This window comes from Topomyia yanbarensis, chromosome 1 (assembly GCF_030247195.1).
Source record: "Topomyia yanbarensis strain Yona2022 chromosome 1, ASM3024719v1, whole genome shotgun sequence".
NCBI lineage: Eukaryota > Metazoa > Arthropoda > Insecta > Diptera > Culicidae > Topomyia > Topomyia yanbarensis.
The window spans coordinates 14,189,502-14,211,340 of record NC_080670.1 but is presented as its reverse complement, the minus strand read 5'-3'; the positions used below and the strand labels follow the sequence as shown (position 1 = coordinate 14,211,340).

Sequence of the window (21,839 nt, the reverse complement as noted above, 5' to 3'; positions counted from 1 at the left end):
TTGATGCTTCTATCTATTCTGTATTAATCTCTCAAATATTACGAAGATCGGTTGACTAGGTTGCGCGTTTTTACTAAAAATGTAAACAAAAGCTGCACTCACACGTGTGTGTGTAGTGTATTGATGACAAAATTTGTATGGCGTGTCAAAATCGTGCATGGAAAATTTTCCATAGAAAAAAGCATCAAGTATTAACTTTTATTCATATCTTTGGCTTCATTTGGTCTATAAACAATCGGTGAGGTGCATTTTGAAGGAAATGAGTCAGGGAATCTAGAAAAAAAGGTATTTTTAGCTACAGTGTTACCAAATATGCTATATTTGAGCTTGTGTGACCACCCCTGGCTGCTACTCCGTTATCGATCTGGACTAGCTGAAGTTGCACAGGGAATCAGTAAATAATTATGGTTGGGAGTAGCGAAACATCTTTCAATGTGCAACTCCTGGTAATCCTAAAGTGTTTATTGATCAATACCGGTGCCGGCCAGGCCCGAACGTAGATCGCGGAAGGAATTGTTAGTTCGATACTTGCTTTTGCTAGATGCGGTATATACTACTGCGCACTCCACAAGTATCACGGGAGGAGGATATTTGTTAGTAAGTATAGAAGTTGTATTCTACTTCTTCTTTACCGACGCCAGAGAGGTGACTCCACTATCTGGACGAGATATCGATTCATCAACTCATGGACCGGGGACCAACGGCCTTACTTCCCTTCCGAAGGAAGACGTGACCACAGAGTTTTTCACCTCAGAAAAATCTCAACGAACTCGGCTGGAATTGAACCCAGGACAACTGGAATGAGTAACGGTCACGCTTACCACTCAACCACCGGCGCCGTCAGTGTTGCCAAATATGCTATATTTCCAGTTTAAAATTTAAACTGCATTTTTCTAACAATTCGCACATAGAAACATTTCATCATCATCAAGATAACTTGAGCCAATCCCCAGACACAGTCATATGAAGCCATGTCACAGTAACCACGCAGAATTTCAAAATTCTAGAAACGCCACTTTGTAGAGATTTTTTAGGCAAGTGTCATATCTAACTCAGTTCACCCCGAAATGGCGTTACATCTCGTATATAGTCACTTTTTCACTATGACAATTATAAGATTGTCCTTCGAAGAAATTCAACACTGGAGATACAAAACAATCATTATTATTCATATAGGTACAAAAATGTTATTAATAATTACACGGAGCTACAAAATAAAAAAAATTAGATGTACTTTTAAAGTCGTCTGATAAAGGTTGTAGGTGTCTCGTCAAATTCAACACAAAACCACGTTTGATCAATTTAATATACCCTCAAAATATTGATTTATAGCCAAAAAACCATTTTTCAGGATTTTCTACACGAAAACAATTTCTACGTGGTCATAGTCAACCGATTTTAAACTCTCTAAGTATTTTGGAAAGAAGAAGAAATGATCTTTTTCAACGGTATTCTATGTTATGATCTTTTGTTAAAAGCACAATACGGTTTTCTTTGTAAATATAGAAATTTCGGGACTACATTTAATTCCGCATTTATGATTAAAATCGGTTGGAAAATGGCAGTTATTATTTTTGTTCTAAATTAGCAACTTGCTCGCATGCAACAATCCGGACCAGGCCCTTTCAACGGATCAATTTTGGACAGAGCGCATCATTTACGTAAGGAAGGGGAAGGCAGGCTGTACGCAGTTTTGGAATTCCACGCGCACCTAATCTTATATTACGTTAACATTACAGAGTTAAAACATGTTATAATAATTAGCAACAAGAAATATGTCATTAGGATAGCGTGAAAACATGTTTAAACTCGTAGTGTGAACGTAGTATTATATAGAACGTCACCACGGGCGCCATTTTGTTTTTTTCGTCTTGGAAAAATTTCTAAATGAAGACATAAATATAAGCTTTTTGAATCCTAAAACTGTTTCCTTCTATGCTTTTTCATAGGCTCGCAAATTTTGCTTGCTTTTTAATCATTTGAATGAGCACCTCCCCTGAACCTTTCGGCGGTCACGCTAAATTTTATAATACGAGCTGTCGCGCCATGTATAAGGTACACATATTAATATCGCAGCCGTTCGAAGTTCGATTTTCCAAACCAAGATTTCAATGGATTGCTGAAAGTGTCAGTAATGTGGCAAATTAAATATTTTTTATCAACAATATAAATTACAAAAAAAAGATATAAAGAATTACTGAAATCGCATATTTTACAAACAAATTTGATTTTTTAAATTTAATTGTGTGCTTCCAGAAAGGGTCACTGGCATCAATTTAAATCGATTGGTAAAAAATTGCTGATTTTCGTGGAGAACTTTGCAACGGTGTAAAGGGCGAACACGAAATTATTGCGACACATTCAACAGGGCATAACTTTTTTACCATTGGGTAAAAATCAACCAAATTTTGCACACTTTATCATTGATGTGTATTGTTTACATGCTGTCAAACTCGATGTCGTGTTTTTCGATTCATCGAAAATGGAGATGAAACCAGCGCGAGTCGAGAGAACAAATTCTTTCCAAACACCTGGAATTTCCTGACCTGTCGCACCGGCAGTTGGGAAAAATGTTGAACATTCACCATTCAACCGTCTCCAGAGTGTTGAAGCGGTTCCAGGAGCGGTTGACGTTGGACCACGGCAAAGGAGCTGGAAGAAAACTGGGACCGGAGAACAAAAAGACGGAGGGAAAGGTGAAGCGGATGATTAAAGCAAATCCCAACGTCTCAAGTCGTGATTTGGCTAAAAAGATCGGCATGTCGCAGAGCTACGTCCAGAATGCAAAGAAGAGAGCTGGACTACATACATACAAGGAATAGAACTTCCCAAACCGCGATGAGCGGCAACAATCGACGGCTAAAACTCGGGCACGGAAGCTCTACGAGAAGATGCTAACAAAATATGGCTGCTGTGTGATGAACAACGAAACGTATATAACAACCGATTTTAAGCAAATTCCGGGGTTGGAGTTTTTCACCGGCAAGAGCAAGTTCTATGTGGACGACAAATTTAAGAAGAAGAAAATGTCGAAGTTCACTTCCAAATATCTCATTTGGCAGGCCATCTGCTCTTGCGGACTGAGGAGTGAGCCTTTCCTGACAAAGGGCACAGTAAATGGCGAGATCTACAAATCTGAGTGCCTCGAGAAGCGCCTTTTGCCGTTCTTGCAATACGATTTGGCATCATGCCACTATTCTAAAAGTGTCCTGGAGTGGTATGAGGCCAATTCTGTCCATTTTGTTCCAAAGGACATGAATCCGCCAAACTGTCCGGAGCTGCGCCCGGTGGAGCAGTACTGGGCAATGATGAAGCGGGAACTTCGGAAGAGCAAGAAGACAGTCAAAGATTCTCGACATGTTAAGAAAATGGAAAAAAACTGAGAAACTGGTACCGGATGACACTGTAAAGACTTTGATGGCATCAAGCGAAAATGCGTTCAATTTTACACTCATGTGTATAAAACTACCCTAAAATTTTGATTTGATTTTAAACATTATAAGAAAATTGGCATGACATTTTCGGTGTCCCAATAATTTCATGTTCGCCCTTTAAGAAAAAAATGCTGTTTTCGTTTTCCAAGTTGGCCGCTTTTCCAAGCTTTATCAGTTGAACCTTAGGAGCTTAAAACTAACATATTGGGCCCTATTCTCACAGTCACGTCACTTGGTGACTAGAAAGAAATTTCCTTCTAGTCACTAGGGGACGTGACTGTGAGAATAGGGCCCATTATTAAAAAAAATGTGTTAGATCGAAGGTCAAAAGGTACATACAACTGGTAATGTAATATTTTTTTTAACAAGAACAACCATATGTGTACTTTACGCCCAAACGCGACCACCGGAAGGTTAACCTTGTCTTGTGCAGCGTTGCTAACTACTCCCCTCAACAAACAGGACGAAACAATCTCTTAATCTGATTATTAAAACATACATCACGTCTGGTGACTTAGGCCTTCGACGATCTCATGGAAGCGGAATGTTCTTTCAAATTCCTTGAAATCTGAGTATTGACCTCCTATAGGATATTACTACTTTATTATTATTCCGGTATCAAAACAGTACTTATCACATTTGAATCAATCAGATTCTATTTTAAAAAATAGGTTAATATTTAATCAAGTAAATTACAACTGCATCCATTATGGTAATGGTAATCGAGACTCTTCGTTGATAAGACAACTGGTGGAATAGAAAACGAAATATAATGCCTTCGGGGAACCTAATTAATAAATTGTTATTATAAACTAAACCGATTCGCTCATCATGATTGGTAAGTACTTTTAGCCTTAAAACTTCCACACCGCATGGAATTGAATGAGAATGATTTTGATATGTTACTATCAGCTAGTGTGTAATACATATATACTGTAACGAACCACATCCCCGTTGTCCAGTAACCGCACATTCACTCGTGTTACCGCGATTAATAATGAGAGTTAATTATTTGAAATCAAACCACGGTGCGGCGGTAAAGTCTCGTGAATTAGTGGTACTAGAATGTGTTGTTTATGTTTGTTTGTGCTTGGCCTACCCAATTCGCTAACTGGTACTCGATGATGGTAATGTGATGCCACAACCGCCCCAGCTACCTATCCGAGACCGTGATCCTCGAAAAATCCTTGCGGCGTCTCGTCCTAAAATGATGCAAATCAACAAACCAATGATAGATTTTTACTTGCGATCGCTTTCGATGATGGGTTCGCTATTCTACAGAGTAAGAATACAAGAGTCTGAAAAATGTCGGGAAATTTACGGAATATGAGTAGAAACAAACTAGCAGGGAAATAAAACACTCAAGTTGTTGTTAGAAGAGAGGTTAATTAGTATGGTAACTAAAGAATTATTCATGTTTTTGTTTTTGTAAGTGGAGCAAGGTAAGACACGCATGTTCAATTAGGAAAACTAGTGCAACCATCTCACCTTACACATTAGTTGTTTGTAACCAAAAACAAGGACATTCTCACTACAATCGAAATGAATTGAAATTTCATACGTTGCATTCTATTAGTGGGAAACATGTTTCGTTAGGACGCTAGGAAGTAATATTAAACAAAAAAACAATCAACAAAATACACATAATAACTGATATTTCTTCTACATACCTTGTTTGTGGTTGCGATTAATCAATAGTTCTAAATCTTCAAGGCAACAGCCGGCATTGTCGGTGGTTAGGAGGTATATATGGTTTTGAGAAAAGATTCGGAAAACAAACAAAAATAAACAAAAACTGATACATTGCAATTCAGCTTTCTCTCGCCATCTCACTGCACTTTGGTAAAGAACCAGAAGAACCCGAGAACCATGTCTGTCGAACGTGCGCTTGCTATCTGAAGGGATGTCAATCCCATATAAATTGGCGTAACGTTTTTAGTAGCCTTTTAAGCACTGCACAACTGAGGAAATGGCGATTCACTGCAGGTTGTTACGGGGAAGCGTTTACATACGGTAGTGATCAGAGAGCGGATAACATGCATATTCTGAATTGAAATCGAGGGATGGTTACCTAACCGAATAAATATAGGGATGTTTCTTTCGTAGATTACGAAACTTTACAAAATACTAACAGTATGCAATGCAGGGGACTCATACCGAGAAACATGACTCGAGAAATTGAAAGTTAATATAGTTTCTGAAAGGATTATTTTTTTCTGAACTGTTGTCTTTACTTAGCGAATAAACTTGTTATAGAATCAGTAAACATGAAACAGTGTTCGTTCTATTCAGCTATCTGTCAAAAGTTCAAAAGTTTGTTTTCAGATTATCTATGGCATTTTTATGGTATTTGTATAGCGTCGTTATGGTTATTTTAAAGAACTTTCGTGGTATTACTACAACTCTTACTGTATTTTTTAGTATTTTTATTTTATTTTATTTTAAAAGTAGTTTTATGGTGTTTTATAGCAATTTTTAGTTACTTAGTAAAATTCTAGCACTTTTAAGATAGTTGTATGTTATAGTAGACACCTTTAAGATGTTTTATTTTTATTGTGGGTACTAGAGTAATTAGCCAGATACCACTTGAAATGCTTTATACTTCTACTTTATACTTTATCTTCGAAAATTGAACCACTCGAATGAACCATCACGCGCCCTGCTATTGTCAACATAAAAAAAAATCATAACAATTGCAATAGGATAATAAAAAACCGAGCTCGACAATTTTAAAATTATAGAACCTGAAACGTGAAACCCGTCGAGTTTGTATCGGGTCCGGGTTTCAGGTTCTTAAGCCCGAACCCGATTATGCATTTTTTGAGAAGAAAAATTGGATGGCCCACTTCTTCCTAGAATGCCGAAAAACATAAAAAACGCACTTTCTTTTAAAAATCGTAAAAAATTGAAAGTCTACCTAAAAAATCTTGACCTTTTTTGACTATTTCACGACAAAAACGTAGGTATTTTTATAGTATTTCCATAACATAATTATGGTACTTTTACGGAATTTTAATGACATATTTCTGTTATTTTATGGGAGTTTTGTAGTTTTATGTCGTAGTTCTACAGTATCTCTATGGTGTGTTTATGATTTTTCTATGGCTGTTTTATTGTAAATATTTTTATGGCATTTTCGTAGCAAGTTTTAGGGACTTTTCAGACATCGTGTTAAAAAATTTGGGGACCTACAATTTGGACCGTATGGTGTACGAATTTCAAAAAATATATGGCCATTCTGCGCCGAAGTGACGGAAGTGCATTCTAGAAATCAACTTTTACTAATTTTAACCAATTTGGGGGAAATCGCTCATCAAAATGACAAGCCAAATTTCTGTGTCGATTGGATTACCTCTTGGTCCACGGGAGTATGACCCGTTTCGCCAATTTTTTCAAAAAAAGACTTTTAAGAACTGTTAATTGCATCTCAGGTACTATTTCCTCTAGAATCAATCCATGAGATGCTTTTTGATTGACCTTGTCCAAGCAATCTAGGAAAAAATAGTTTTTCGCACCTGTACTGCCAATCATGCAATTTTTTTCTTAATTTCTCATATAGAGTAATTTTGGGAGAGATGCCGCGTCAGGAGAGATGCCGCACTCTCTATATCTCGTATATGCGGTCACTTTCATACGGTAATACCATGTTCACACTACGAGTTAAAACGTGTTTTAACGCTATCTTGATGACATTTTTCTTGTTGTTAATTATTATAACGTGTTTTAACTCTGTAGTGTGAACGTAGTATAATATGATATTGTGAGATTGTCGTTCGAAGAATTACAACACTGGAGATGTAAAATAATCCTTATTATTAACTCACGAAAATTATATTAATGATTATGTGCGTCTAGTTGCATCACGGACCGTCGAAAATTATTCAGTACCACATTAAGATTTGGTTTTTCTAAATTGTTCGTTTTTTTTTGGTAAATCATGTATCGGTTGAATAGCTGGAACCTTTTAGAAGGCATCCTGATCATGAGTATAGTCATCCATAATTTCAGAGGAAAATGTCGTCGCGCGGCATCTTTCCCCTACAATTGGGATATATCTGCGCATCAAAATTGCGGGGAGATGCCGCACATGAAGGATCCATAGCCAAAATGATTTTTTTTCACCTCGGAATGTCATTAAACGATCATTTGCGTCAGGTATAGGCTCTTAATAAGGAATATCCACAAAATAACGGACCTAACACAGTGACATAAAGGATTATGAGTCAATTTATCTATATATTTAAACGGGCGATATATTTAAGTACACTCAGGTTTTTTACGCGGAAGATACAGGCCGGGTAAATGAAAACGACGTAAACGAAAACCGCGTAAATTAAAAAATCCGCGTAAATGAAAATAAATTAAATTTCTAAAACCGCGTAAAAAAACCGCGTAAAAAATATCGCCCAAAACAAACCACGTAAAAAAACCTGAGTGTATAGGTTACTTCGGTTTATTCCTTATAGCTTCCGGCACTAACTTTCGTAAACGCATTGATTTGTAGTGATGTCAATATTAGGATAATAGCGAAAATTTCAAAGAATTAATGCTTTTTTTCAAAATGAATCATTCAAGAACAAACCTAAGTTATATAAACTCATTGTTGGGATAAACAGCCAAAAACTGCTTCTAAGGAATCTTTACTAACACATAGATATTTATCGCTCGTACAAACATATAGATAAATAGTACCCTTAATTAAGTTACTCAAACTTAACCGTTACACAAGATTGCGAAAGAAAAATATTACTAAAATGTTGAATAAAAAAATGTTTCTAGAAATGGTAGACTCCCTTAAGAAAAGTGTAGGTGCTAGCCGATTTATAGGTATAATCAAACTTCATGAAATTCAGCCGGATACCTAATTACAAAAAAAACATCAACGTGAGCTAAAAAATACTTTTGCTCACCTTTTTTTTCAGTTTGTGTCCACGGTACAGCGTCTCACCCGCACATGCGATATCTCTCCCGCAATGACTTTTTATTTTAAATATTCGTGAAAATTTAATGAATTTTTTTCATGCCAGCAACCATTTCACAGTATTTCAGAAACTTGTCGCAATTGATAAAAATGATTTCATCGAATATTGAATGGTTTACTTTGATGCAGGATCGATTTTTAGAAATGTGCGGCAGAAATGTGGGGAGAGCCCATATTACCCTATATTTAAATTTTTGTGTTCCCCAGACATTTTTACATAAAAACCTCAATATAAGTTGAATCGATTCCAAGATACCCCATTTTGAAGTAAACAACTACCAATTTCTCATTTACAGTATATTTTAAGGTATTTTTAGAGTAGTTTCGATGATCTTTTTTTAAACATTTCATGATATTTCTACAATATTATGGGTATTTTTATTGTATTTTTATAACATTATTATGGTAGTTTTGCGGCATGTGTATAGTACATTAAAGCATTTCCAAATTTTGTATGGAACCCCCTTTGTATGGTACTTTTATTGCATATTTAGTATTTCAATGGTATTTTTATAGTATTTGTATTGGACATTGTGGTACTTTTATGGTAATTGTAATATTTTTATGGAATTTAATGGCAGTTTCATGGTGTTTTTGTGATATATTTACAGCATCTCTATAGCAGTTATGATGGTTTAAAAAAATTTACGGTCGTTTTATTATATTTCTTTTGCATTTTTCATTGCACTTTTTAAGCATTTTTAATGTATTTTGCGGTTATTTTTACTGTCTTTGTATAACGTTTTTAGCATTTTACCGCCACTTTTCTGATCCTTCTGCGATATTTCGATAATATTTTATGGAACATTTGTTATTTTATGGCATTTTATTAGTATTTTATGGTACAGTGTAAAACTTTAGAAAAAAAAAATCGGTTTTTGTCATATTTGACAGTTTATATTTTTGAAAATATTCCGTGAAATAGGCCAGGTATAGCTATTTATCAGTTTTTATGGTTAATTTAATTTTATCTTGCAAAAATCGTTAGTTTAATCGCTAAATGCGTTTTTCTTTATATAACTTTTTTCAAATTTGCTGTCATCATAACCTAAATCATCCGATTGATCTGATTTTTTTTTTGGATAAATTTTGATGTTATTCGAAAATTCTATGTCATTGTATTGGAAATACCTTTTAGTGTAACCACTTTTTCCAGTTACTTATTCGGCCAGAGTCGTGGCAGCGGAGGAGGACATTTCATATTTCATAAAGTATACTTAAATTTTAAATTCCCGAGAATCACCCAAATTTTTAGCGTTTACACTGGTACACCCGAGCAAAGTTCAACATCAAAATTACAGCAAATAGACAACATATTGATATTTAAACTTTTTCAGATATGACATCATATTTTGATCTCATTTTGATGTGCTTACATTTTTAGAAAAAAAAAAGTTTGTTTCTATTTCTTTGACAAACATCAAATTGATTACTTATTTTGTTTTCAATGAAATATTTCACCATCTCAATGAGTTTTATATTTGCTTTCACTGATAGCATAAATAGTTTTCTGTTTGATGTCATAGTGCAATTTTTCGGCTTTCGATTTTGATCTTTTAACCGTTAAAACGACCAAAATGATAACAACCTGAGCAATCATTCCCTACTATATCACAACATCAAGTTTAGTTCTCAATTTTTTATCAGACTCTGCTCGGGCAGCGTCTTAATGATATTTTTATAGTTATTGTATGGTATTATTGCAGTATTTCTATTGTTTGTTATAGTACCTTTGAAGTGTCTTCTCATAATATTTAAGGCACTTTTATTGTTCATTTTTAAGACCCTTTTAAATTTCTATGGTAATTTTAAGATAGATTTGCAGCATTTCCAAAGTATTGTATGGTAATTTTATGGTATTTCAATAGTATTTTCTGGTATTTAATGTATGGGTATTATATGGTGCTCTTTTTGTGCTTCTATTGAATTTCTATAGTTTTTATAGAACTTTTATTGTATTTTCATGGTAGTTTTCAGATCCACGTATGCACACCATTAAAATCAGTTCACATTCGAACTTTGATTCTCAATAGTCATATTTCTCGGTACTATCTGCGATGTTTTCTTTGAACTACTTCTTTTAAACAACTCACCTTTATACAGGATATCTATCTCTACTCTACGAACAGAATTATGGCCTTGTGAGCAAGTTTGGTCGAATAAATAGTGTAATTCTTAAGCTTTGTGCCGCAAACTGTATATTAATCTACGTTTCTACGTTATAAAGAGCGATGAGTTAACCCAACCACCATTACTACACAGCGAGCGCAAAATACTACTGAGACACGTGTTAGTTAATTTATTTCAACTTACTTAAGTTTAAGTTAAGCTTTAACATTTGCTTTACCGTGAATAGTTCCCTGATTAAAGTTCGTGTTTAATTTACTATTCTGTGTAGAACTAATAATTCTGAAAGTTGTTGCGGTTTATCTATAGTAACAAAAGTGACCTTAATAATTCAACAAATGCGTTCATGAGCCACAAATATTATAGATCCCTTTTACAAAAGGTTGAAAAGATTTTCAAATAAACGACAATGTTGCGAATATAAAAAGATATTCCTATGCCAAACCACCCGCAGTGTTCCAAATAAAAACTATTATAGTACTCAACTACATTTTAGAAAAATGTAACAAGGCACATGCTCCCATTTTGGGACAGTAGCATTGCGTTATCTGGTGACTAAAAATAAAAGTTTAAAATTGCCGAACAACATGAATAAAAATCGATTAATATGCCTTATTAGTAAAATTAGAGATAACGTGCGACATTTGTGGAAAATGACAAAATTATTGTGGGATTTAATTATTATATATGATCTTGCTATTTCTAGTATTCCGTACTTTAACTACTCAACTTAAGGCTGCAAACTTTCACATTTTTTGTTTGAACGTCGTTAGAATAATAGAATTGGACTCACTACTAGTCAAGTACAAAAAATAACAGGAAAAATTGAATGTACAAAATTTCGTACAAACTACTACTACCTAGCTGGATTTCTTAAGTTAAACTTTCCATTGGTTTCAAACGATTGAAATTGGATTGAACCCATACACACACACGCATACAGACATACGAAACAAAAACCCGTTCGCTGTGGGTGGGTTAGGGTACAATCGAATCATTCCGAGCTGCCGCCTATCTCGTTTTCCGTTCTCACAGCAGTCCGATCTCTCGCAGTGCGCCATCTACCGTCTCATCCTGTATGTAGGTGTACGTGTAATAACGATAAGTGCAACGCGAACTCAAAATATAACAAAAACTATCTACTAGGGTTAAACGATGAGCAGTATTTACATACATGAAATTTGTTGAAGTCTGTTGTATAGCAAACACTCACACCCACCGATAGAGAAACTTTATTTACAATAATTGGTGTGTTGGTTCATTCCTTATGTACAAATAGTTTTACATTGAAAGTGTTGACAATTTTTGGGAAGCGAAGCGCGGTCAAATTGGTTAGTTTTTTTTTTCTTATTTTAATTTTTATCTTTCCCAAATGATTTTTTTTTTCCAAAATTGATTCGCAAGTATATTGAACATAACTCCAATTGTATAGGTGGTATATTTAATATTGAAAAGAAAGTACTGAAAACCTCCCATCTGATAATAACAAAATTAATTTAGAAGTAGATTTTAATTTACCGAGATCACATAAACATTAATCTGAACCAATCAGTAAATTGTCAATACTTTTCTTAGAAAACAGTTTATTTTTCAAATAACTTAAAAATACGTGAGCCTAGAATGTATTTGCATGCTAGATGTGTGTTGTAAATGCTTTGATAAATAGTCTATGAAACTCAACTGATTCTAATTCACTTTGACAGAAATGTGTATGGATCTTGTTTCAGCAATGACGTCCGGCACCGTTCAGATGCAAGGCGAAGAGTTTAAAATAAAAACAGATTAAATGAACATCATTCCTGAGTAATGACCCTTCAAAGTAGAAACAGCAGATAGTTGCATGGCTAGATAGAAATAGCATATAAAAAGGTTTATCTTTGAAGCGAATATATTTTATTGAGTAAAAGAAAGTTGGTGTATATACTATGTGTAGTAGGAATATTTCACATCGTCTGTCGTGTAATAGTTTTTGTATGGTTCCTCCTATACTTGAACTAACAAATTGTTTTCCTATACTTTGGACAATAGTTGTAAAACTAGTAAAAGCATATTTTTGCTTGCTATTCGATACGTTACAATTAATATCTATTTAGGCACCGAATATATAATTTTATACTTATTCATCCTAAGTACACAATTCCTTTGTATTATTCTTCACAAGCCTATTCAATTAAACCTTACCAGTAACCTAGATTGGATCATCTCACGCTTCAACCTCTTCCAGGACGGAAACCAACTCTACTCTCGATCACCGATCAGTCGCAGTCAACCTTCAAATGTTAGTAAATCCAAAAATAATCTTCCTCATCTAAAACCTGAAACAAAGTTACATCATTCGCTACTCAACTACAGCGGGTGGGGGAAACGCGTTTTGCGGGTTGCACCAATGATAAGGTATATTTCCATGCTTCATTCCTTGCACAGAGCGCGGTATCTCCTGTCCACAAGCACCATGCGAATGGATACAATACCTAACACAGCAGCCCCTTCCGTCACAAAAGCTCCAAACTTCAAAACGAAACTCATTCGCGGATGGGAAGCGAGATATTTACAGCACTATCCCACTTCTACGGTGATTGATTTGCGCATATAAATAATAACGAAACAACATTATAACCATTTTCCGCCAGCGAAGCTATTAGGAATCCAGCTCCTTTTTGCGATTATCGGTTGGGTGGTGGTGGTGGTGGTGATGGGGATTTGATGGCACAGAACTCCTTCCCGCGAGAGGAGTGCGGGGGCAAAAGCACAGATGGGGGAAAAAGAAACCAGACAAACAAGACGTGTTGAAATAAATAGGAATAAATTGATACGTTTGACATGGAAAAGTGAAACAAAAGCCAAAACTAAATATGAAGAGCTTTCATCAGTTGAGATTTTCGTTCAAATCCTGCGGGCAATTGGATGCAGCGAAGTTTATGTTAGTGGGTTTTGGGGGTAGGCAGATTAGGAAGAAACCGGCGCCGGTTGTGTGTGGAAAGTGTCGTTGTTTCAGTGTTCGGTAGTAGTATTGACATGGAAGAAAGAGAACAAGAGAGAAAGGTGGAGAAAAGAAATATTGGTTGGATACTATTCTAAAGTTAAGTTTTTTTTGCAATTGGTTGGATCCTACTGGCATCTGCAAGCGGAAGCAGTAAAATAAAAGCGGCTATCATTATTTGTTTGCTGAGCAGTAAAACCACAGACTAACAGACATAACACTATGAGGGAATCCCCTCAAAAATTATCCATCCGACAATTTTCCCAGAACACTAGCTCCATCTTTTATTCACGGTCCCAAACACTTATTTGCTGGTGGGTTACCCCTCAAGCTTGGGAACAATTTTTCACTAGTGGTTTATCCCCCATATGCTTGTTCATATGTCAGTGGCGCTATAATTGTACATGTCACCACAGTACCAACTACAAATATATTTAAAATGGCCGTTAAAGCGGGAGAAGCATTGTTTTCGAGTGTTATGTCTGTTAGTTTGTGGTAAAACTATCAAACGATTTTGCAACCATGTTGTAGTGCACAAAAAGACGGTGACATAATAAGAATAAATTAAGCAATTCAAACGCCGTGAAAAAGCAACGCGAACGAAAATATTACATTCCGTTTATTAACTGTCCGAAGTATCCAATCATTCGAAATACAGTAACGACCCGTTTTTATTAACCAACCGAAAAATTGTGGTTAATAAAAGGGAAAAGTTGATAAAACCGGGAATTTTTTTTATCTTCATTTTTTCACCCAACATCATTAGCACCAACCTGAAATCTATCTGTCTGGTTGCAGAAAACGTTAACTTAATGCCCTATCAGTGCAAACATTAATTAGATATAGAGCGTTGGTGTTTCTCTGCTGTTCTGCGTTCATTTTCCAAAATTGACAAATGAGAAAACTGCGATGGAGTTGTGGTTAATTTTCATGAAAAACAAAAACTCTGCTGAAGTCGCTTGAATTCTACTTCGACAATTACAATTCAACAGATTTCCCAAATTTTATGAATGGGAGGAGGGTTTCTTTATATGATATCTATAGATACTATATTCTAATATCAAATCTCATTGATGATAGAGCAGTGGGTATAAGGCCAAGTTCAAGCCAGCCGCCACCGCCCCCCCCCCCCCGAACCACCGGGTTGTGCAAAAATTATAAGGTACTGTACTAACTTTATGTATGCTCTGTTTCGTTTGATAAGTTGGGAACTGATACCTGTTAGAGTTAGGGACAGGCACAAGTATTTTTATAGAGATGGGACGGGTTGGTACCGGGTCTGTGGCCTTCGACTGACATAGTAAATTCTCGTTTGTACGGATGTCTTCGTGACTGGTGGATGTATGTTTCTACTAACAAGACAACATCAGTTCGCTTAGGTCACAAGAGATGAGACACCTGGAACAAGACTAAAGCGAAATAAGTTTGAATTTTATTTAATGCTCACTTAAACGCACTAGCAGAAGATCGTTTCATAGGAGTAGACAAAGTAGATAACACGCTATCACACTCTTAGAGACAAATATGCGCAAAACCGGTATTTACAGACAGTCACCACTTCGTCCGATATTGAAAAATTTCTCAAACCAGATTCACTTAGCTGCAGTGTTATCATATGAGCCAGCAAAAAGTCTTTGGTTGTTTGCAGTTTGGCATGAATGACAACATAATAGAATAGGGTAGACGAACCCTTATTCATCTCATTAGTCAGGATGTCACACTATTTCGTTGATAACTCGACTTAGAGTGACTGGATTGCGCTTAAATAGGTATCATCATAATTCCTTTGTTCCTAAGATGCAGTACAGTTAAAATTTATGCCTAGAAAATGTAAAATGCTCGCGTTTGAGCGAAGCGAAAAGTCGAGTGCAACGTACCCTTATTCATCCTACCATAATGCGTTGAATAGAGATAGCAGACACTCACTGCTCTAACTAATGTGTTCAAATGGTTGGGACGAATGGGGAAGCTAAGATTAATTAGGGCGCAGTAACCGTACATCCTATTATTAAGTATACAATACTTACTATATTTCGATAAACTTATGAAATTGAGTTATGCCCTTTTCGCAGGTTTATCTAGATATACAGCATCTCTAACAGTTCCAAAGTTTTATTCGAATTTTCATTTTAAGGTAAACCATACTTTTTAACGGGCTAATAGGACAGCAGCTTAGAGCTTAGAAGATCTCGGTCCGTCCCGCGAGATAAAATTTGCAAAATCGGACGAATTAGCAACTGTTTACCAAGTAAACGCCGGTCCTCGGGAGGTGAACTAAATTTTGCGCCTGTTTGTCTCGAAGTGTGTAACGTCAAGTCCCTTATTTTGTCTAATTCAATGTATCAAGCTCCTAACAACGCGTGTTAAGTCGTCACTGAAGCAATTAAAACTTCGTATTGATTCCGCTTCTGTCTTGTTCCTGATCTCCTCTTGCGTCCCCTAGGTCTGAAGCGGATCAATCGACTATGAACTAATTCATAGAGTACTGATAATCGTAATGTCCACGAACACTAATTTCCCTGTAACTATGTATTCTGCCAGTTATTATTCCTATTCTAGTGTGTAATTATGATTGTATGGTTTGATAAACATAAATAATTTAAGATTTTAATTGTTAGAACTAAGTCATAGAGAACAAACATCCAGTTTCGAACAAACAATTTTAAAATGCTTGTTTTGACATTTGAACAAATATTTGTTGGACCATGACGACCACCATACTGGCATATCCCATAATTATAACGATCACTTGGATATCAATTCAGTAACACTCACGCACCAAATGGAACGACGACAGAACCAGCTCTGGTGGCAACATCTCAATTATATTTGGATGTGACCCCTACTAAATGTTTACGTTTGAGATGGATGTTTGTTCTCTGTGCCGAAATTGATGTTGCTTCCCAGTTTTGCACGACCCAGGGGGATCTTGGCCTTGATCCCACTACTCTGTCATCGATGTTACGTGATATTCGTTATGGAATATTTTTTTGTTTTGGGGTCCATTCATAAACAATGTCTCGCAGAAAATTTGTATTTTGCTTGCATTTTGTATGTTTATTTGCAAAGACAACCTGTTAGCGTAAGCTTTATATCAGGTTAAGGAAATGTTACTTGTAGAGAGATACATTTAGGATGTGAAATAAATGAGACAAAACTAATAGTAACTAAAATATGGAAAGGGAAATTGTAGGGAAAACTAAAATATGGCAAGGGTAATGTTGAAAAAAGTCTAAAAATTGTCGTTGGTTTTATTAGCCCCGCTCCACTAGTACGTCTCAAATTTTTAGTTTTTCTCTCGGTAATTCATGGCTTTTCCCCAACTGTCAATACGCGACATCATTTATGAACGGTCCTTGGTAATATGTTTTGAGCAGACAATCCAATGAAAAATAGGATTTTTGTGCGTTTTTAGCACCTTGTGTCACACCTTTATGTTTGTTATACATACTAAGAATACCAAATGATTTGATGTGATGGCCGGAAGATTAGAGAAGCAACCCAACCCCCCCCCCCCCCCCCTTCTCGCATTTTAAGGAAAACCATACTTTAACTCAAATAGCCATTAAATGATCATAATCGCACATACCACCCATATTTCATCCGAAGCCATTCTATTATTTCTATCGAATTAATTCAAAACCGTCGGAAATAATTAATGTTTCGTATGACCCAACACGAAAGACTGATTGAAACCGCGTTTGCCCGAAATCATCGAATTAAATAAGAACCTGCTCCGGATGAAGAGCATTGGCTATCTTGATACTCGACGCCGCGGATCTAGCTCGAACTAAACCAGTACATGATGCAACACCTGTGAAGCTCTTCCGCAGTGTGGTGGAACAAAACGTGCTTTAGTACGCGAAAAATCCTCCACACTCAAAGAATATTTGGACGTCAGACGCATAAAAAGATGCGAACACAGATGAAACAAAATCAAATTAAAGAATCTGCCCGACACTTGCTGAATTTATTCAAGTTGGCATATTCCGTGAGGGCATCATTGTCCCCCATGATTAGAGATAAATGAGGGTTATCGCTAAAACAAAACCGGGGAAAATCAGCCTCCGATCACAAGTTCTATCTGCCGAGTGAAATACTTGCCTACGTCCGGAAGTTGAATCCGTTTAACACAAATGACTTGCTGTCAAACACACAATTGGTATGCTGGAAAAGGCACATTATCATTTGTCCAACAGATTTGCTATCATTGGCGTGATTAAGCTCCGCACTGTTTCTTGTTTTTACGAGTAGATGCGCAAAACTAGTGGGTAAATTTTAGCATGTTTTTTAAACCGCAAAATGTTCGATCTAGCTGTGGTCTTATCGGTTACCAGTTGTTTCGTGTGAACACCAGTAGTGTTTTCTTTTTTGGACTTACTGTCCAATTCGTTGCCAGATATTTAGCAATGAATGCGAAACATTGAACTTATTCTGCAAGTTTTGAGGGGTGAAGCAACGGAAAAATGTAGCTTCGTTTAAAGATAGTGTTCATTGAACAACGAAGAGGTCCAAATTCGTGAGAGTAGTGCTGAAAGTATAACGTTTGGCGAATTGAAAAAGCCTACTTGAAGCGTTAGATTTACTACTGATAATTCGTATTGAATTACAACATAAGACTGCCTCAGTGATATCACATATCTTTTGGATGCTACAACCTTCTCCGTTCAGAGAAAAATCTGTTTGCCAAGGTGGTATGTTCTATTAGAACAAAAACCAAACGTCTTCCCCTCAAGCCGATTACAATGCACCGATCCCCTAAAGCTTAACTAATAAACGTTAGTATTCTGTCGTAATATTTAAAACTCAAATTAGAATTTGCAACTCATGCAGTTATGTGATCAAGTTATCAATCGAGAGCAAACAATCCTAGTGTTTAGTCGTGTTTATGATTGTGCTGTCGTAAAGCTTACAAGCTAAATTATATTAAAAGTGCCTCTATTGTCCAGGAACTAACTATACATACTATCTGCTCCGATGTAGCTTAAGCACGATTAGGTCCTATTCTAAAAAAACAAAATTTGCTTATTCTAATAAAACAAATTTTCAACCAGATCATTGACATTTGGTACCAGGCAAGATATATAGTACGATGAAGTTACAAAACAGATAAAAACAAACACGAACATAAACATACGAGCGGGTAAAACAAATTCAAACATAACGAAACAAATAATAAATAAACATTCTCATTGGCAAGGCTTTCAAGTTAAAACTATGGGTTGCTGGAAACAGAAAATAGATTCACCGGATCGCAACCAGGGGAACTAACACTAAGAACCGCACTAGACCCGAACAAACACTATAATAGCTGGGGGGAATCTAAAACTAATGCTGGCATTGACAGTGTACGTGTGAATGTGGATGTGTTTTTTGTTTGTTTTTTTTTTTGTATATCGGGAAGGTGGCAAGGCATTTTGAATTGTTTTTGAAATATGTGTTTTGACCGTGGGAAGTCAAATGTCATAAGTATCATCGGGAGTACTGACCTCTTGGAGGACGTCCTGGGCAGCAATTGCTTTAAGGACATTCTTTTTCGACGTCTCCTGGATTTCACCACCCACCAACAGCTCATCCAAAATGAAGTAGGCCTTCTCAAAGTTGAAGATTATATCCAGCTCGCAAACCTATTGCGGGAGTCATTAATTCCGATCAAATTCATTTGATTATAGAAATAAAGGTAATATATGAACTCACACTTCCGAAGTACTTGTCTAACAATTCCACATATCTGTGAATGATTTCGAGTGTTAACAGCTCATTATCATTCTGTTCGATTGCACAGCAAAAGTATAAACTCGCATATCTGAAAGCATGACAATCATACTTACTATCAAGGTGTATCAATTCATTTAGCATTTATTAGCAATTACCTTTTGTACACAATTTTGCAGTCTTTCCACTCCAGGAATGAACACATTTTGGGTTTCCGTGACAAAATCGTCGTAATGAGCTCCCGGGTTATCTTCTTCTTCACCTTGTCCGGATGGGCAACGTACCATTTTTGTAGACGAAGTTTGCCTTGCCGGCTGAACAGTAGCATAAACTGCATCTAAAATTTGGAAAATCATTACATGCCCATACAATAATGTAAATAATTCGTTTTATTCGGAATTTCGGATGCCTGACGTTGGATCTACAGAAGCTTATCGGTGACGTCACCGTTTTTCCAAATTTTGCGACCAGTAAGCTACATGTTACATATTTTCGAATTTCGATGCGCAATCAGTGTAAATAATCGCAGTACATGGAAACTAACAATAGTGATTATCATACTTACCATTTTAATACTTTATTATAACAGAAAACTGAAATTCAATACAATTTTTCGGCAAACGCAGAATATATCGAGTATGCAGAACGAAAAATACACGGTTTTCACGACACGAGAGTCAATAGTTGTTATATAACGGGTGGGCGTATAGGTAAGCACAAAAATGGTTATTGGTTGTCATTTGACAACTAGTAAAACACGGAAAAACATAATAATAGAATTTTGATGCAGATATTAGGTATATATGTTACTATGTTTTAATTGCCGCAAGGTTCTACAGGATCGAAATTGAAGGACTGATGGGTATTCAAAGGCGAATCAGTTATAAATATAGAACGGAAAACTAGGACTAAGCATCATATGGAACCAACACGGCTGCTCAACGTTTCTGAAAATCTATCACCTGAAAATAAAAGTCCCATGGTGGAGACTATCGTCCCGCATGCGATGATGGCGCCACTGTCGTATGAGCAAGTGTACAGCGGGACATTTTTTCTCTCGTATACTTCGCCTACGCTTTTTACTAGTCCACGATAGTGTTCGTGGCTAATGGGTCTGTTGGTGTAGATGCAACAAATAAACAAATAGTCTGTGTTTCAGTTTTCATACTATACGTCTTCCTATTGCGTTTCGTTAAAATTGCCCCTTTCGGGAATTTTAATGAGGACTAATTAGCACTTCATTAATATATCCAAAGAAACATCGACATGTATAACACAGTTTCAATTCGTGAAACTTTGTTACTGTAATTATATGTTAAATTGTAAAGAAATTATACTCTTAAACATTCAAGGTTTTCGTATATTGAAGTTTAATTAAAATTATGCACTATTTTATTAGCACTTCATTAGTCATAACACGAAGAATTTTTCCCCAAAAACGCTCGTCTTGTTGTGACGAAAAATAATCATGGCAGCTCCTTACCTTACAGACCTCTATAAAAAGGATATTTTCAAATTGTCCAATGCGGATCCAACGTTGGCGGATCCTTCTAAACCATTTTTGGCGCCTCCAGCAATCAACATGATTCTTTTTCAAATTTTATAAATGCATTATTACAATCTGACGTTCATTAAGACTTTAGGTCAAAGATCTTGTTCTTCTATACTTACACACGATTCCACAATTTCCCACATTCGTTGGCTAAATGAAGTGCACTAGACAAACAAAGTACAAGTGAGAACACGCCAATTAATTAAAAAACAATTTTAAGCTTAGGCCAAACATAAACCGCCATGTTAGAAAAACGCGAAAAACAACCAAGTCCATTTCAGCCACCAGTAAATTTGTCTAAGTATTGAAATTGCCTTTAAATCGCATTCGCAAATTCCATTTGTTCCTAGGGGCAATTAGCACAGGCGAGTTGAGTCAAACGACATACTGTTTAAATCGCCCGACCATGTTCGTCCGCATTTTTTTACTGGGCATCCCCAATTGGGCCATTAAGCTATATATAGTTTTCCGTTCCATTCGATGAATTTTAGGTCCAATGTACATAATATAACATAATTTAAAAAAAGATGGGTGGGTAATGTCTGCGACATAACCGGAGAGATGTAGAATACATAAGGAACACGTTCTTCAAATATGTTGATACTCATTGGAATTTTCGGACAAAAGGTGATTTGGGCGAGGAATATTTCAAATTATTCTTTACAAAAATGATGGTGGTCCTGAAAAGGACCGGTTTTGTTGGCGTTGTTGGCCTTGGTGAGGGAGATGGCTAACGATGAAATTAATTGTTAGCATGAGGAAGTCGCGTAGTACTGGCCAATGGAAGAACAGATAATAATTGATTCCTGAAAATCAATTTTTCTTTATTCATGTAAATTATACATACTTACAAATCTAACAGAAGATTCCTGATCATATTTCTGAATCATTAGTGCGAACATTGTGTAATTTGGTTAAGTACAATGAAAGTTACAAACTTTCCAAACTCGACCTTCTGTTCATTCAGAAATATTGAAATGGGGTGTCGTGGTCACAATAAAAAAAGATGGGTGGGTAATGTCTGTCACATAACCGGAGCGTCGTGATTTC

General features: G+C 36.1%; 1 protein-coding gene across 12 annotated transcripts; it reads right to left on the bottom strand.

Moving 5' to 3' along the window:
* Positions 1-4,020: 4,020 nt before the first annotated feature.
* Positions 4,021-19,930, bottom strand: LOC131676937 (AP-1 complex subunit sigma-2). 12 transcript variants are annotated; one of them, XM_058956367.1, is made up of 6 exons: positions 19,803-19,930; positions 19,396-19,574; positions 19,220-19,328; positions 19,012-19,149; positions 5,105-5,140; positions 4,021-4,636 (listed from the first exon to the last, which is right to left on the bottom strand). In XM_058956367.1, exons 1-5 carry the CDS (start codon positions 19,803-19,805, stop codon positions 5,135-5,137), a joined length of 435 nt encoding a protein of 144 aa, XP_058812350.1. In that variant the 5' UTR covers positions 19,806-19,930; the 3' UTR covers positions 4,021-4,636; positions 5,105-5,134. The 12 variants fall into 12 exon arrangements, with proteins under 12 accessions (XP_058812350.1, XP_058812351.1, XP_058812348.1 ...); XM_058956368.1 differs by having other exon boundaries at positions 4,021-4,181; XM_058956365.1 differs by having other exon boundaries at positions 5,105-5,134.
* Between the last annotated feature and the right edge of the window lie 1,909 nt (positions 19,931-21,839).